At 44.1% G+C, this 16,522-nt stretch overlaps 1 protein-coding gene across 9 annotated transcripts in view; it reads right to left on the bottom strand.

Annotated features, from left to right (window-relative positions):
* cux1b (cut-like homeobox 1b) overlaps positions 1-16,522 on the bottom strand; it is a 68,555-nt gene that overhangs the window by 28,098 nt on the left and 23,935 nt on the right. For all 9 annotated transcript variants that reach the window (XM_074642190.1, XM_074642181.1, XM_074642182.1 and 6 more), the window contains exons 3-8: positions 14,535-14,582; positions 10,656-10,734; positions 7,899-8,036; positions 5,115-5,238; positions 1,886-1,962; positions 1,261-1,327 (exon numbers count right to left, since the gene is read on the bottom strand). In XM_074642190.1, coding sequence (XP_074498291.1) covers positions 1,261-1,327; positions 1,886-1,962; positions 5,115-5,238; positions 7,899-8,036; positions 10,656-10,734; positions 14,535-14,582 — 533 coding nt within the window. The remainder of the gene's footprint in view (positions 1-1,260; positions 1,328-1,885; positions 1,963-5,114; positions 5,239-7,898; positions 8,037-10,655; positions 10,735-14,534; positions 14,583-16,522) is intronic.

Genomic DNA, 16,522 nt, shown 5'->3' with positions numbered 1-16,522 from the left:
GTGTGTGTGTGTGTGTATTTGTATGTGGATGTGTGTGTGTGTGTGGACGTGGGCCGGCATGTGTTTATTAGCTTCTGTAAGCAAATGGGTCCTACTATATGCGTCTTTTCAAAAATGTGTTTTGTTCTGACATAAAAGGAACGGACAAGGATGGAAAAAGGAAGAAGGAAGTGTAAAGAAATGAGAGAAAAGTAGAGGAGTGCTGGGAAAAAAAATAAAGAGGGAGGGGGGCGGGGGTGTGGGGGGGGTTGATAAGACTATGAAACCTATTGATTAGTGACATTACACTGCATGCAATATCCTACTGTCGCCTTTTCTCTTACACTCACAAACGCACAATGCAGCAGATAAAAGACAAAGTGTGCGAGTGAGGGAGGTAGAGAAGGGGGGGGGGGGAAGTATTGTGAGGAAGAGAGAAGAGGGATCGATCTGTTTTTAACAGCCAATCAATTTAACAACTCTGTTAATGGAGAGACACGGGGAGTTTGGGGCATGGTGAAATGGGGGTGGAGGGGAAAACCTTGAAAGCCAAGTTGCCGTACTTTGTGTGCAGGGCGCACGCAGGATGCCCTTGACCATTTTATAAACAGTTTTGGATTTAAAGAAATGTTTCAAGGGAAGTGCAATCTGTTTTTTTTGCAGTACACCAATTACCAATAAAACACCATGAAAGCCTTTGTCTTTCTTCTCGGAATTTGAAACTTTCTGGTTTGGTTTCTGCTTCCCGCTACTAGCCCCCGAGGGGAAGAGGAGTGTGAATGTCATAAAGTGCCACTTCACAGTGAGGAGTGCTGACATGGAAAAGCTTCTGTTCTCATCCTCGCCACTACTATAAGATCGATAATGATAGATGCCCACGGCTCAAGTAATTGAAGCCACCTTATCTTATGGGTCCTGTTAGAAGCCCGCGTGGCTTTTAGTCAGAGATCTCAAAGTGACCCTCGTCAGCCTCTCCACTACGTCATGACCCGGATGAATCAGAGAGCCTACGCCAAACAAAAAAATCTCTATTTTGGTGCTAGTTCGGGCTGCACAATGCTTTACAATCCCCGTCAGTATTTACAGTGCGTGGGTAATGCTGGGATTTGGAGGCTGCAGAGCGTTGTGGGAGACGATCCAGCTGTTTGGGAGAGAAAGGGGGGGAGTTTCCAGGCAAGGAGAGATTCACTAAACAGGATGATTATGTCAGGAACAGACTATGGAGGAGCCAGAGGGGAGAAGTCACCCGCAAACACACACATAGATCACCGAGACACGTACTTTGCTGTGGATTCCTCGTCATACTTGGTCTTCAAATCAAAGAGCTCGGCCTGAGTTGTTTCAAGTGCTGCAAAAGACGGGAAAAGAGTCAGTTGTGAGTCCTACGAGTCAGCTTTCAAATGAAGTTATATCCAAGTATGAAGAATACTTTTTAAAGGCCCTGAAAACATATAATAAGGATGGGTCCATCTGTGTTCTGTTATTTAAAAAATAAACTAAAAATAATAAATAAATAATCCTTTTAATAGCTTTCTACTACAATTTTTACACACAAATTTAATAATAAAAACGTTTGGTTGTTTCACATGAGAGATTTCTGTATTTGCGTTGTTGCCTGTGCTTTTCTCACTGGTCTGAAGTGACAGTTGTGGAGTTATTTGCTTATGTTGCTAGGCCACTGTCGATCTGATCAAACCACACCCACCTAGTCCAGATGAAGCAGATTAAGTGTTAAACCTCACTCGGGATGATTTTCTTCCCAACTGTAGCAATGAATGACCATCCAATGAGAAATACTTAAGATTTAAAACCAGATTTCCAGAGGCTTTAAAGCCAGCACCACCTCATATACAGCGATACGGTTGCCATTTTAAAACAGGTCTGTGCAGACTGAGTAGGCTGGTACCTGTCTGTAGGGACTGGGCCTTGTGTTCGGCCTCCTCCAACCTTGAGGACATGGAGTCCTGGCTCTCCTGGAGTTTCCTACAGAGGCAGACAGAAGGCGAAGAAAAAAAGAGAGAGCCGGGAGCAGAAAGTCACAGATAGAGATACTGAGTCAGTAAATCTTGGGTTCACACTTTGTGGCAACTATTCTCTATTTTCCCACCATTTCTGAAGTGTTTTCCCCACTAAAATCCTCCCAACACAACCCACTCCTCATTAAGCAGCCCTATTAGGCAGGAATGTCTGGCCACTGGGGCACACTGCACCCGGGGGGAGAGACGGAGGGAGAGCAAGGGTTGAGTAAGAGAGAGGGGGGGGGGCGGAGGTGGCGTCAGAAACCACAAGGATAAAATAGATTCATTCTTAGCATATAAAAAGTTGGGCTCTGCTGAGAAATTGCCACTGCGTGTAAAAACATCAATAATCTCGCACAAAGACGGTCTTTATGGCACTCTTTGATGCCCCCCTTCTCCGCCAATCTGTCTCTCCTGTCATCTCTATTTTTCTGCCCTCTACTTCATCCTTTCATCTCTCTCTCTCTCTCTCTCCCTCCTTCCCTCACTCCTTGCAGGATAAACTGCATCAGAGGTGCCATCCATTTACTGCCCCCTCTCAGACACAGGAAGTCAGCTCTCTGCAGACAGGAAGGGGCCTATAAAACACTGACGTAAAGGAAATACAGTTGGACAATTGATCTTCTGCTGCGCGCCTGAAAGAGGCGATGAGCTTTAACGTGGCTTCACGGCAAACCAGATGATTGACACGCGGGGAAATACGAGCTCTGTAATGTACATTTAATAAACACAAATCAACTTAAAGTGGGCCAGAGACGTTTATCAAAATGAGAGTCACTGAGAGAGGTTCTTCTAAAGTGTTATAATAACTGTAATGGAGTGTGAATAAAAAAAAAAATCAGTAGCATTTGTTGGCAGTGCTTTGTACTTTTAAAGGGGAATCTGATGCAACTGAAAGTAATCTAAACTACTCACAAATTCTTCTTGAGAAAAACTGTGACAATGACATAAAACTTTTTGATAACCCATACGCAGGTAAAAGTTGCTGCAAGTATCCAAAATACTGCTAAATGATCAACCGCCACAGAAGAAGTCATTTCCTGTGTAAACACAAAGTGATGCAATGGAAAAAATGGGAGAATATCTTCCACTTTACTTAGGGCGCTTTCACAAGCCAACATTTAGTCTGTTTTAATCAAACTCTGGTGCGGTTTGTTTGGGCGGTTTTGAACGCAGTAATCGCACTGTGGTGCGGACCAAAACAACCGAGACCACCTCTCGCAAGCGGTCTCAGATCGTTTTCAAGCAAACCATAACGCGGGCTGTCTGTGCGTGCAGGTATTTGTTGAGATGGACACAGGTAAAGGACATATCAACATGAGTGGGAGAGGACGGACCTGGACTTCTGCAGAAGTCCGACGTTTGCTCGACATCTGGGCCGAAGAGAACATACAGAATACGCTAAATAAAGTCCACAAAAATAGTGACGTTTATAAAGTGATTGGAAATAAACTGGAGGAGTAGGGATTCATGCACACAGTAGATCAGTGCCGAGTCAAAGTGAAAAAACTTCCAACAGCAATATATCAAAGTCTGCAATTCCCTGCGTAGAAGTGGCACCTCTCGAGACCAAAAAGATAAATTCGCTCCTTCATACATGCCCCTCTCAACCATTTATATTTTAAATTTGGTCCGCTTTAATTTGTGCACTGTGAAACCGAACCAGACTAAATAGAAAACGAACCAAAGTATCAATTTGACTCTGATTCGGACTAGCCAAACGGAATATGGCTTGGGAAAGCGCCCTTATATAACTTTCTTTTTGTGTAGCATGTCATTTTTGTTTTGTTTGCAGCAACTCAGAAATTAGTCTCCATCACTTAGTATTACATATCATTACTATATCGGCATGGTGAAGTGTGGTGTAACACTAAAAACTGCACATTAACATGTTGTTGAGCTCTACGACTGACTGTATTGACTTTTCTGTTGGTTTTAAGATTTTGGCAGTGCTTCATTTCCTCGTTAATAAACATGTTCGGCTTTGATACATCCATCACAGCTTTTAACTCAGTGCTCACCCTCACTGAAAACGTGTTGTCTCTTTAAGCCCCGAGGCTGCACCAGCTAATCGTGTGAGTGCTCATCATTTCTCTCCGACTCTGTACACGTTTATTTATCCCTTTAATTCAAAATAGGAGCACACAGTTATCCGAGATAACTACGTTTAAGGTTGACGGGTCAATTCTCCACCTGCATTTGAAAAACTGCTTGTGGATTCGCATGATAATTTAAACTGGCCACCGTCGTCATATTAGTCTGGATTTACAGAGCGATGCAGGAGGAACGGTGAAACAATATTACAGCTGCCTGCATCTTTATGGTGCTCCTTCCTGGGAAAGGACAGTGTCAGAGTGACTCATTCCAGCCTTTGTAGGAGTTAATACATCATTTCAGTAGTCAGCATTGTTTTTTTTCCATGTTCCTTAAATATCTGGCAGCAATTTTGAGCTTATTTATTACTACCACAGGCTTCCTGTGTATCTGAAAATCGCACACTTCAAAATGCCTTGAGAATGGATTTGGAGAGGAAGTAACCTATTAAATCAAAATGAATTATTTTGTATCAAAATAAAGCAACACTTAAAGCCTATTTTCTATCATTATATGGTAATTTGGTGGGTTTCATTCAGTTACCATATATTTTCAGACACAGTAGATGTCTGTGGTGGCAATTATTCTGAACAAACAGGCTGAAAGATATTGTGGTAAAGACAGAAAATAGGAGTCTGAGGTGTTGATTCCCATCAAGACAAGAATGGCAAGCACCCACATGACAAAAAATGCTGGCTTTGTCTTTTACGTATTTTCCATTCCTGCATTCATCAGTAAAAGGAAGGCAATGCCGGGGGAAGCTATAGGCAGCAATTTGTTGATTAAACTGATAACTATGAGAAAGAAAAAACCCAAGGACTATTAGCTCAGAAGAAATAATTAAGTCGTGAATAGCTCTGCTGCAGAAAGGCAGAAATCTTGAATCTATCACTCAAAGATTAGAATCATAGCAGTTCTCTCTGCATAATTTTGCCATTTCAACCCTTTGGGTCATTGTGCCCGCAGAGGTTATTACTTGAAACACCGCTGCCGTACCACATACACAAACACATAAAGTTATACCTCTCCTTCTCTGCATAGTCGTTGTGTAGCTGGAGCTGCTTCTCTTGGGCAAGGTTCTCCGCTTGATTCTTCAGAGACTGCTCGTACTCGCGGATCTTCTCCTTCAAGGCCTTGATGGTCACCTCTGGAGGAGGTAAAAGCAGAGAGTCAGGCGTTGAGAGAAAAAGGAGGGAAGAGTTAAAATTAGGGCTGTCAATCGATTAAAATATGTAATCATGATTGAGCGTATGATTGTCCATAGTTAATCGTGATTCATCACAAATTAATCACACATTTGAATTAATAATTTAGGGCTGTCAATCGATTAAAATATTTAATCAAGATGAATCGCATGATTGTCCATAGTTAATTATGATTAATCGCATATTTTTTATCTGTTCAAAATGTACCTTAAAAGGAGATTTGTCAAGTATTTAATACTCTTATCAATACGGGAGTGGAGCAAATATGCTTGCTTTATACAAATGTATGTATATATCTATTATTGGAAGTCAATTAACAACACAAAACAATGACAAATATTGTCCAGAAACCCTCACAGGTACTGCATTTAGCATAAAAAAAGCTCAAATTATAACATGGCAAACTGCAGCCCAACAGGTAACAACTGCTGTCAGTCGGTCAGTGTGCTGACTTGACTATGACTTGCCCAAAAGTGCATGTGATTATCATAAAGTGGGCATGTTTTTAAAGGGGGGACTCGTGGGTACCCATAGAACCCATTTTCATTCACATATCTTGAGGTTAGAGGTCAAGGAACCCCTTTAAAAATGGCCATGACTGTTTTTCCTCACTAAAAGTTGGTGTAAGTTTAGAGCGTTATTTGGCCTCTTTCGCGACAAGCTAAAGACGTATCATATGACGCCAGTATCTTCACTCTAGCTTTAAAACTTGGCCTACTACAAACTAAAAATCGCAAGTTGCGTTAACGCGTTAAAAGAAATTAGTGGCGTTAAAACGAATTTGCGTTAACAGCTCTAGTTGACATACAGGCAATTTGCATAGACCATACAGACTATAGCGGTTTCCTAGATGTGATAAATGGCAGTGATGACGATAATCCTTCTGACGGGGGGGTTTGACCTTTGCTTAAGGAGCAGCGTCGCATATCCCACATTCTTCCTCTGTCAGCACAGACGCAGGCCTTGGCCCCCCTGGCTCCGGCCTAATCTTTACATCCATGACTGGTATAGAATATTCACCACCAGTAGATCTGCTGTATTCATTAGGACTGCATTAGTGCTGAAACCCCATAACCTGCAGACGGCTGAGCTCTGTATGGGGCAGCCTGAAATAAATCTAACACATAACTGGGGGGTAATAAATAGGCCTCTGTGTGTGCGAGCGGTGTGTGTGTGTGTGTGTGTGTGTGTGTGTGTGTTTGCGTGTTTCTCAGAGAAAGATATAAGTGAGTGAGACAATGATAAAGAGCATTGCTGCTTGCTGCCTTTGACTGAGGGCTCTTAGCACTTTGTGTGCGTGTGTGTGTGATTTAAACTCCAGTCTCACTGCTCTGACACATAATCAATAGAGGAGAGTCCCCTCAGAGCCCTCTTACCCCTTAACTGCTTAACTGAACTTTAAACATTTAGGTTGCGGGGATCAATGGCCCCTGCACTCTTTTGTATGTGTGTGTGCGCGTGGGCAAGTGTGCGGGCAGGTCCGCGTGTGCGTTTAACAGGAGTGGGAGTTCCACAGTGTGTTTTGGGGTTTAAATATCCCCCATCTATTGAGGCGGGAAGGAGGGATAAAGGATGAGGGAACAGGAAAATCAATGGCAGAATGGAACCCTGCCGCTATCGAGCTGTTCCAATTAACTCTCGCTGAGGAAAGGGGGATTCCAAAACATTCCCTGCTCGCTCGCTCACTCCTCCTTTTTCGACCGAAATTACTCCACTTTTATTACCGCTTCTCACTCATCTCTCTGCCTCTGTCAGTTTTTCCATCTTTCTTTCTTTACCCCGAGGTAGCCCGTCGTTTTTTATTCATGAAACTGCGCCTCATGTTTTTTTTTTTCCCCTGAAAACCTATTTGAAAATGTAAAACCTTGTACATTTTTTTGTGTTTTTGAAAAATTTATAAGGCATTAAAATATGTTCAAATGTGGCCTCTTCCTTTTAAAAAGGGCGTCTAAATACCGGTATGTTTCTTTGACCTTAGATTTGCACTTAAAAGTTCATCAACATAGAGACGTAATGGTGAAGTTACCTTCGAGCATAACGGAAATTATTTTGCACTTGAACATTTTTAATTTACACATTCTTCTACTTTATCTTTGACAGTGTGGAATTTGTCAGACGAGCAGCAATTAGAAAAAAATATTTTTTTTACATTATTACTTTTTTGTTTGAAAAGAAAAAATGTCATCTGGCCTTGTACAATATTTCCAACTGACTGACAGTGATCATCTAAAACTACATTTTATTTTTACAGAGACAATGCACATTGATCAACAGCCCTTTAAATGTGCCAGTGTTAACCAAAAGGATGTTGTCCCTTGGCCAGATGTTAAATTAGCCATTTAAATACCAATATGCATAATGCAGTTTTCTCATTCTCATCGAAGCAGACTGCTTCGTCACTTGGGTGCACTCTGCACATTCAACGGTTGTAAGAGAGATGCAATATACGAAAACACTGCCCAACTACACAAATACTAATCATAGGTATATGAAATTTTGATATGTGCTCATCTATGATTAATTGCGCGCCCTACATCCATGCCCCTCTCAAAGTCAGGAAAATGCCCAAATTGGGTGGCTCTGCCCGTATCCTGTCTCTAACCTTGGTTTTTGACCTCTGCAAACTCTTTGTTGTAGTCCTCCAGTGTCTCTCGAAGTTTGGTGTTCTCTGTCTCAATGTCGTGCATCCTCTGGAGCTTCAGCTGCAGCTGCTGAGCCAGCTCCAACACAGGTACGGGATCTGGCAGAGACAAAACACACCGCGTTAACACACACCGCAAAGCAGATTACACAAACAAGGGCGGCGAGGTGGAGTGGCGAGCTAGGAATAACTACATTCAAGGCCCTGTGAGAGCGAGCGTTCGCCCTGGTGAAGTGTCCTTGAGCAAGGCAATGAATCTCTCGCAGCTCCAGGAGAAGTGTTCTGGAGCCGACCCTGACCTTTGACCTCCCTGTGGAGAGTTACTGACTCCGGCAAGGACCAAAAAATATTACAATTACTAACAATATTATTACACGGTGAGTTATATGTACAGTCACTGATGCATCAGACAGCTATAGGTCAGAACTAATACTATTATTTTATACTGGATTATCGCAAATTCATAAATGATCAAAGGGATCTGTGTATATTTTAACATATGTGCAAAAATACTCCTCCTCCTCAGATTAATCAACAATGAAAATAATAGTTAGTTGCAGCCATATAAGATTCATACTTTTATAAGATGCATTTTCTGTTATATTTGTGCTTTTACTCATGGTTATTATTTGTAAATTATAAAGTTTATTCTTCAAATGTAAAATATCCTACCCTGGACATGTCTTAATCCTAAAACTTGAATAGTCAAATTTGAATATTGGCCAATATATTATTGGAATTAAATTACTCTCAAATATTGATTTTGACCTAAAAAATCCAGCATTGGTCCGTCTCTACTGTAAATACTTTAGTGCACTCCACTGATTAGAAAGAGAAGAACAAAGCAGAGATTTGGCAGGAGAACAACACTGAAAGGTCATGGTTAGTTTAGCGCATTCTGTTTATCCATAAAGGTTATTGAATGATATACTATCAGCCAGTGTATCAACAGACGCTATTGTCGGTGTATGAGATAAACTTTGGTTTTGTATGGGGGGGAAGGGAGAATAATGCGTCAACTGCTGACCCAGTAATAGAACTGGATAACTCGTAGATAGACGCAGACAGTACCACAGAAGAGACACATTAACAGCAGAGATTACTGGGCTATGATCAGTTAAAGTGTTCGCTATGATGCAGCTTGAAAGCGAGAAAAAAGAGAAACACGGGAGCAGACAGATGGACAAAGTGGAAGCCGTAAAATAGGCGAGGTAAATAAGAGATTAAAAGAACAAGAGACGGAGGGAAGAAAGGCAACTTTCTGGAGGCATTTTATCCAACGTCTCTGTGAACACACACACACAGCAGGGTTAACTGTCAGTGTGATGAAGAGAGCCCTGTCAGTCAGGCCAATCACATCTGATTGGTGCTCATGGGTGGCAGACTGGTGACAGGCAGCCAAGAGACGCGGGCGACGCTCATCAGCATGCCAGCTAAAAGAGCAGTTTGCGTGTTTGTGTGTGTTTATGTGTGTGTGTTGCACAGATAAGAGGAACTGACAGCTTACAGCTGGGGGTAAGGGCTGTGTGTGTGTGTGTGTGTGTGTGTGTATGTGTGTGTTTGTATGTGTGTGTGTCTCATGTCTGACGCAGTTAGATATCTTAACTATGCTAATGAGAGATCAGCAGAGAACGATTGGGGAATTTCATGCTGATTTTGTGCTGTCAAGGTGACACACCATGCAGGGCTAAGCTCTGACACACACACCTTGTCACAAACACACACATGCACACTTAGTCTCGTACAAATACACACACAAGTGCAAACAAACATTAAGGAACATAACTGTACGCTCTGAATTTGGACTACTATCTGCGGCGGCGCCCTTGAAAATCAACTTTCTCTCCCTCTTATCAAACCTTCGTCCTTCACATAGCCCCCCCCCCCTTTCAAATCAACTGTACAGCCTGTTAAAAGCAGTTTGACTTGTGGGCCGCTGGTGCTGAGCGCTCTCGCCAGACACCTTTAATCTAAAGCAGAGCACGCTGGGCTGACTAACCAGGCCTTCAGCTGATAGAAGACAGAACAAAACACACTGTTTCCTCTTTCAAGACTGCTGCATTAGTCAGGCTGGTCTGTGTCTGCGTGCGTGTGTGTGCATCAGGCATTACATCATTGTCTCGCTGCAAGTTAAGAATAGCCCCGTCAGAGCTGGCGCTGACTTATTGGGAGCAGTACAATCCAAAGATATTACTGTAGGTCTATCCATGTGGGAATATGATGACCTCCTTACGCTATAGATGAACTCCTCTCTCGTTCCTGCATGCACGGCCCCTCCAAGGCTCCCATACAGCTGAAAACCTCCAACCAGTAGCTCTGTGGCTGTGTGTGTTTATAACACTCCGTGCTGCGTGTCCCTCCTCGGCCTCAGTGTGCTGAACGTGACTGCTCATGTGTGCTCACTTCGCGGCAGCCAATCGCGGGTGCACTTGTCATCCATATCAGGACGCACCTTCTGTTAAGACCCTCTAAAGGCTTCACCAGTGGGGATGTGATCTCGTGGGGACATATTAAGGTGTCGCGCACGCCTGGATGCACAGTGAAGGAGCACCAGAGGGACGGTGTCATGCTTTTATCTTTTCCCTCTTTTGGTGCTGTCTGCATGGATAAAAGGGGGTCTCCTGATCACGTTTTTTTGGACACGGGGTGGTGTCTAGACAAACACACTTAGACACACACGAGGACGCCACGCAGTGCAGACATGAAACGAAGTCTTACCTGGGACATCGATTATTTTCTTGTACACGTTCAAGAAGGCGGCCTCTGCTTCTTTACTTCTCTTACTCAAGGCATCGATCTGCAACGAGAGAAGAGAAAGAAAAGAAAAAAGAATGGTTAATTGTCAGTTACACCACCTCACAACTGAGTGTCACATCCACACACTTCCAAGGCAGGCCCATTAATTTCACAGTAAGAGTCGTCTACATATCTGTCTATCCTCACTATGCGTCGGAATGCTGCATGCGATCGCGGTTGTCTTGCGTTGGTGTTTCCTTCCCGTGAAGTCAGTTCAGCTGTTCAGCCGATGACGGATGCGTTTCGTTTGCCGTGCGCGTGCCCGCGTCTGTCTGTCCTCGAGTGTGTGTGCGCCTAAATCTGTCCGTCCGTTGGTGTGTGTGCAAATGTGTGTGCTCGTTTCCCCTCCAGCACGCTGACATCATTAAACAGCTGGCTCAGTCTTTCCAGCCACAGCAGGGGCAGATTATTCAGTCAGCTCTTAGCAGCAATACAGTGTGGATCCATTACTGATGCAGCCATTAACACAAGAGGGCACGGCATGCGTTCCATCACCGATATTATTGAAATGGACAGCATTAGATTGGATCCATAAGAGATTAATTCTAAAAAAATCATACTGGGAGGATTTATAACTCTGTTGTCGATGCTGAAATATCAGGCGGCAAGCTCCACTACGGTCTGTGTGTCACACTTCAATATGAGAAGCAGACAGAGTAGGCGAAAACGCATCAGAAATCGAGTCTAAATCGAGGGAAACAGATGCCAAATAAAGACATTCGGAGGGTGCTACTGTACTGGGCAGAGCTACAGCTGACTACTCTGGCTCACGCACTCAGACTAAACAGCCTTGTGTTTCTCTTCCAGCTCCTCCAGCACATTCGCGGAGAGAAAAAGGAATAAAGACAAAAGCCTATATAAGTCCAAATATAAAGTCTTCACATTCCCAGCCAAGCCAGTAGTGTAGTTGATGGGTGGTTTAGGGGTTCTTGCCACTGTAAACAGAGCGGGCTACATGTAATACTGCCTGGGCTCCTATGGGAACCTAATAAATCTCTTCACATGGCTTTGATTCATCTCTAGTTTTTTAGCCGCAAAACATCTGGCCCTGAGTAGGCTGGTGCCAGCATCCCTCCCTCTTTTCCCCCCTTATATTCCTCTATGTCTTTCCCTCAGTCTCTCTCTCTCTCTCCAATTCTCCCTCTTGTCACTTCCATGTTCTCTGACTCATTTTTTTTCTTTCCCTCAATCTTTTTCAGTGTCAGTCTTTCTCACATGTTTCTCTGTCACACACACACTCATGTCTATCTGGCATGTCCTGTCTATCTCCCTCTCACACACATACTACCCCGCTACTATATCTCATTCTCACATCATGCTGCATGATGTACTTTACCCTCTTCATGTGCTGTGTGACATTGAGCGATCAGGATCCTCAAATGCAAGGCCACTAATGGGAGATTACTGATGCCGGGTACTAATACCTCTCACACACCAACACCAGACCTTTTCATCAGCGTCGAAATGCGTGTATATAAGAGTATGTGATCAGAGTACCACAATCTCATGATAAAGAAGAACACGCTCACAAACCAACGCAAAAAAAAAAAAAGATCTGCCGATGGCAGTGAAGGAAGCCGGCTGCGTGACTGTACAATGACTGGGCCAAGGTCAGTGGTACAGCAGCTTTATATAGCCCAACATGGGAGGCAGGAAATAGACATTTAATGTAGGACACACCCTACAGTTAGAGGCAGGTTAACTGCAGGACCAGAGCCATTAGAAGACCACCCAGAATTTGCAAATACAACCCTGCTGCTCCAAAACTGCAGCTCTTTCAACCGATCCCAATGACATCTGCTATTACATGCTCCCCTGCCCCCATCCCACACACACACACACACACCGACCAAGCAAAACAAATGAAGTGACACAAATGATACCTCACCAGTATCAGTAGGTTACCGATGAGAAGTGCTTGCAATTGCAAAAGGTATCCCTGACACATCCACACACACAAACACATACGTACGTACGTCAGCACCTTGTGCCACCACCATCACTCAGCACCGCCTCGCTCCCCTATCTAACCCATAGTGTGTGAAGGGCATCAGGCTGACCTGCGTGTGTGCGTGCATGTGTGTGTATGTGTGTGTGGCCCCAGTGGAGTCTGATAAGGGGAGGCTATGGGAAGCAGAGACTGAAGCCTTGGATAATGGAAAAGCTTATCTGATCGATGGACCAACAAGGAACACTGAGCATGCAACATACACACACAAACACACATAACCCGTTTACCAAACGGAGGCCTTGTGGAAAACAGTACTGTTATTGGTAATAATTATGACCTGAGGGCATCCACCTTTCAATGACAAAGATTAAACAGAGTATCAAGACCTCCAAGAAGTTCCTGGGATAAAACTTTTTATTGTTCTGTCTGGGGTTCCACATTCACTTAGTAAAGATTCAAGCTCCGCGGGTGAAAATGCTTAAGGATGAGTTACTGTGGGGCTTCTAACAGGAAGACCCTCTCGGTTTCTGGTGCTGTCTTGTCCTTGATCAAAGCAACGGAGGGGTAAGCAAACAAAGGCGGGCTAAAATTACACATTCTCAGAGCTGCTCATGTTGTGGCATGCAAGCGGGCAAAATAGTCGACTGATTGATGGGCTGCTCTGAGACTGGCGCGGGTGTGCAGTATTATCTCAATAATCATAAGATAATGTCTTTCTCAGTTCCGCGACCACCCACCATGTGCCTCGGCGTGTTCTGCTGTGCGCGCCGTCGAGGTGTGTCAACATGAGGACGGTGGAAACAGCTGACAAAGCCGCAATTATATTGCTGCCGTTTCTATTCTCTAAATAGACTGTGGATCATCAGCAGAACATGGTGGGACCACTATAAATTACAGCATTTTTTACATAACCACTGGCTGTGGTTGCTGCTCTAACACAAGAATATGGAAACTAACCCAGTGTTAAACTGTAATATTCTATGGCCGGTAGCAAAGCAGCTCTGTCACTATCTATTGAGATGATTCGGTTTTGCGTGCATGTGTGTGTGTGTCCGTGTGTGTGCGCGCAAGGGAAGAGATACCGTTGGGCTGAATGTCCACCCACTCCAACCCCAAAGAACGCCCCAGTCTAAACCAGCCGCTTCCACTCCTACCCTCTGACTTTCACATATGGGAGTGAACTGGAAATGCATGGCTGCCAGAAAGGAGGAGTCATGATGGAAATAGGCCAAAATGATGGAGGAGGAGATAGAGGGGAACGGTGGGAGTATGATATAGCACACACACACACAAACACAAAAGTCACCTCTTATAGGTCAAGGTAGAAACCTAGGGCGCAACATTAAATTGAAAGTAAATAAATGAGCCACAATGAACAAAAAAAAGGGCTCATGATTCACCAGATCAACAAATAACCCCACCGAATCATGCAGACAAACAAAGTCGGAGGAAATAGCATTCGGTGAGTTGTGACTGGCTAGAGCCGGGGTTTTTGTGGTGCCTTTTTTTTTTTTTTTGCAGGATGCAATTTAAACACACCCTCGGGCTACAGGACTTCATGAATAGGACAGAAAATCAAGAGCAGAGCAGAGCGAAGAAAAGAGGGAGAGGAAAGAGGGGAAATGAGATAGTGGCAAGAGAAAAGAACAGGAGATGGCGGAGAGAGAAGAGAGGAGAGAGAAGAGATGACGATTTAAGAGGAAAGACGAAGGCGGAAAAAGGAGAGAAGGGGGCACCGAGAGAGGGAGCGAGACCAGTCAACGAATGTCAAACAGGCTTTATGAAAATGCACTGTTTGAATGCTGTGCGTATGCGTGTGTGCCAATATAAATTCCCAATAACACACTCACCTCTCCTTGGAAGCTCTTGAGCAGAGGGGCAACCTGTTTCCGGAAATCCTGAAAGATAAAGAGAAGAGGAGGTTAGCGAGTCTCAAAAAAGAGATAATTAATAGATCAATTTTAATCCTAAAATAACAGTTGATACGCAGGAATGTGCAGCAGTGATGTTCAGGGAGCTGTTTTATACTAGCAGACCACGTTGTGATCAAATAAGCCACTCATTGAAATCAAGTAGCGGCCATTCTTGCCACTGCCGATGAATAATGAGTGAATGCGTGAGCGAGTGATGAACATGAGGCCAGGTTTGTACCCTGAGGTGCTCTGGTGGACTGCGTTTCTCATAAGAACAGGTGCAGCACCACCTGGGCCACCCAGAGGCAACACTAGTGCGTGTTAGACAGAGACAGAATGAGCCACAGAGTAGGACTACGGTTGATGCAAATTGTCTCCAGCGAAACCAAGTTTTTACTATAAAGCAAATGCTTTTCATCCCACAAGTCCCATTGCATGACTTTCCAGTACGAGTCAGCGGTTTCAGATTAGATAGCCAGTCGAGTATGTATCAGGGGAACATGCAAATCGCCATGCTGTTAGCTGAGCCTACATCCTGACAAACTGAACTGGAGCGTACGGTAAAAAGCGTGGCAGAATAGGACATTCTGTACAGGAACATTTGATTTGCACAGTTTTGTGGACGCGCACATACACTCACAAAAAAACTGCCTAATGAAGATGTGAAGTAGGGCACCGACAGATGTGTGCTCGGGAGACTCTGCGCCTTTTTAGAAACCTCCGCCTAAAAGCCTAACCGATGCTGCGGGGAGCAGTGTGCATCCCAAACTGACCTGGGACCAGTGTCTGGGGCTGGCCTAATCCCAGGTCGGTCCAGACAGGCCGCTTGTCTGGGGCTGAGGACAGGTCGCGACCTCGGTGACCCTGCCCCATTGTTACCTCATCAGGGGTCGTTGTGGCTGTTTGTCTGGGCCAATTCAATATTCCCCTGCTGGGGATAATGACCTCCACCCCGCCCCCGGCTCCGCCTCCAACCCCCCCACCACACACTGCCCTGGCTCTCCCCTTCTCACACACACACAGGACAAGCATGCACACACAACAAAACACCCACACAAAAACTGAACACCAGAGTGGTGTCATTTGCATTAGATTTTCATTATATCCTAATTTTCCATTTCAGTTTCCTTTCAGTTAGTTTTTAGTTGACCTGCACTAGTTCCTGTTTGGATTAATACAAAGCCTTATTTTGCCTCAGTTTAGGTCCCATTGTTTTGTCAGCCAGAACATTTGTCTGTATTAGTGTGATTTAGCGTATAAGACCTTTTGCATTTCACTATTCTACATTTACAGTGTGCTATTATCACTGTGGCTTAACTTGTGTTAATATTTATGACCAAAAAAGAAACCTCTGTATAATGTAATGCCGTCTAGTCTGGCAGTCCTGCAATAATTACTACCTTTGCACAAATCATAACTTTGTTGAGACTGCGTCTGCATTACGAGCTGCCTCACCATCATAGTTTACAGTTGCTGTATTAATCTTATTGAATTTTTTTAGGCAGAGTTCATTAAATTCCAAAATATTATTTGACTTTAGACGTTTATCTGCTCATCTTGAATTTTTGTAGTCTAAGTTGTGACTAAACTGCAGTTTGTGCACACACACACACTCAAGAACACACACTGAACCCACAAAAACAATCGCAGTCAAATAACATGCAGAGGCGAGCAACTGCTTTTTGCTGAGGCACCCGAGCTCTGAACCCCTTTGGTCCACTCTCTATTGCACCGCCCCCCTACCCCCTCCACTTCCAAAGATTTATGACCATATAACATAACAATGCACACAGACACCATGGTCAGTCTGTGTGTGTGTGTGTGTGTGTGTGTGTGTGTGTGTGTGTGTGTGTGTGTGTGTGTGTGTAGTCAGGGGAGTGGAGGGGGCGCCCAGGCAGCAGGAGATGGATGGCTGGTGTGTGAGC

The sequence above is a fragment of the Sebastes fasciatus genome, chromosome 7, assembly GCF_043250625.1.
Source record: "Sebastes fasciatus isolate fSebFas1 chromosome 7, fSebFas1.pri, whole genome shotgun sequence".
In the NCBI taxonomy this organism is placed as follows: Eukaryota; Metazoa; Chordata; class Actinopteri; order Perciformes; family Sebastidae; genus Sebastes; species Sebastes fasciatus.
This window is presented reverse-complemented; position numbering and strand designations above follow the sequence as displayed.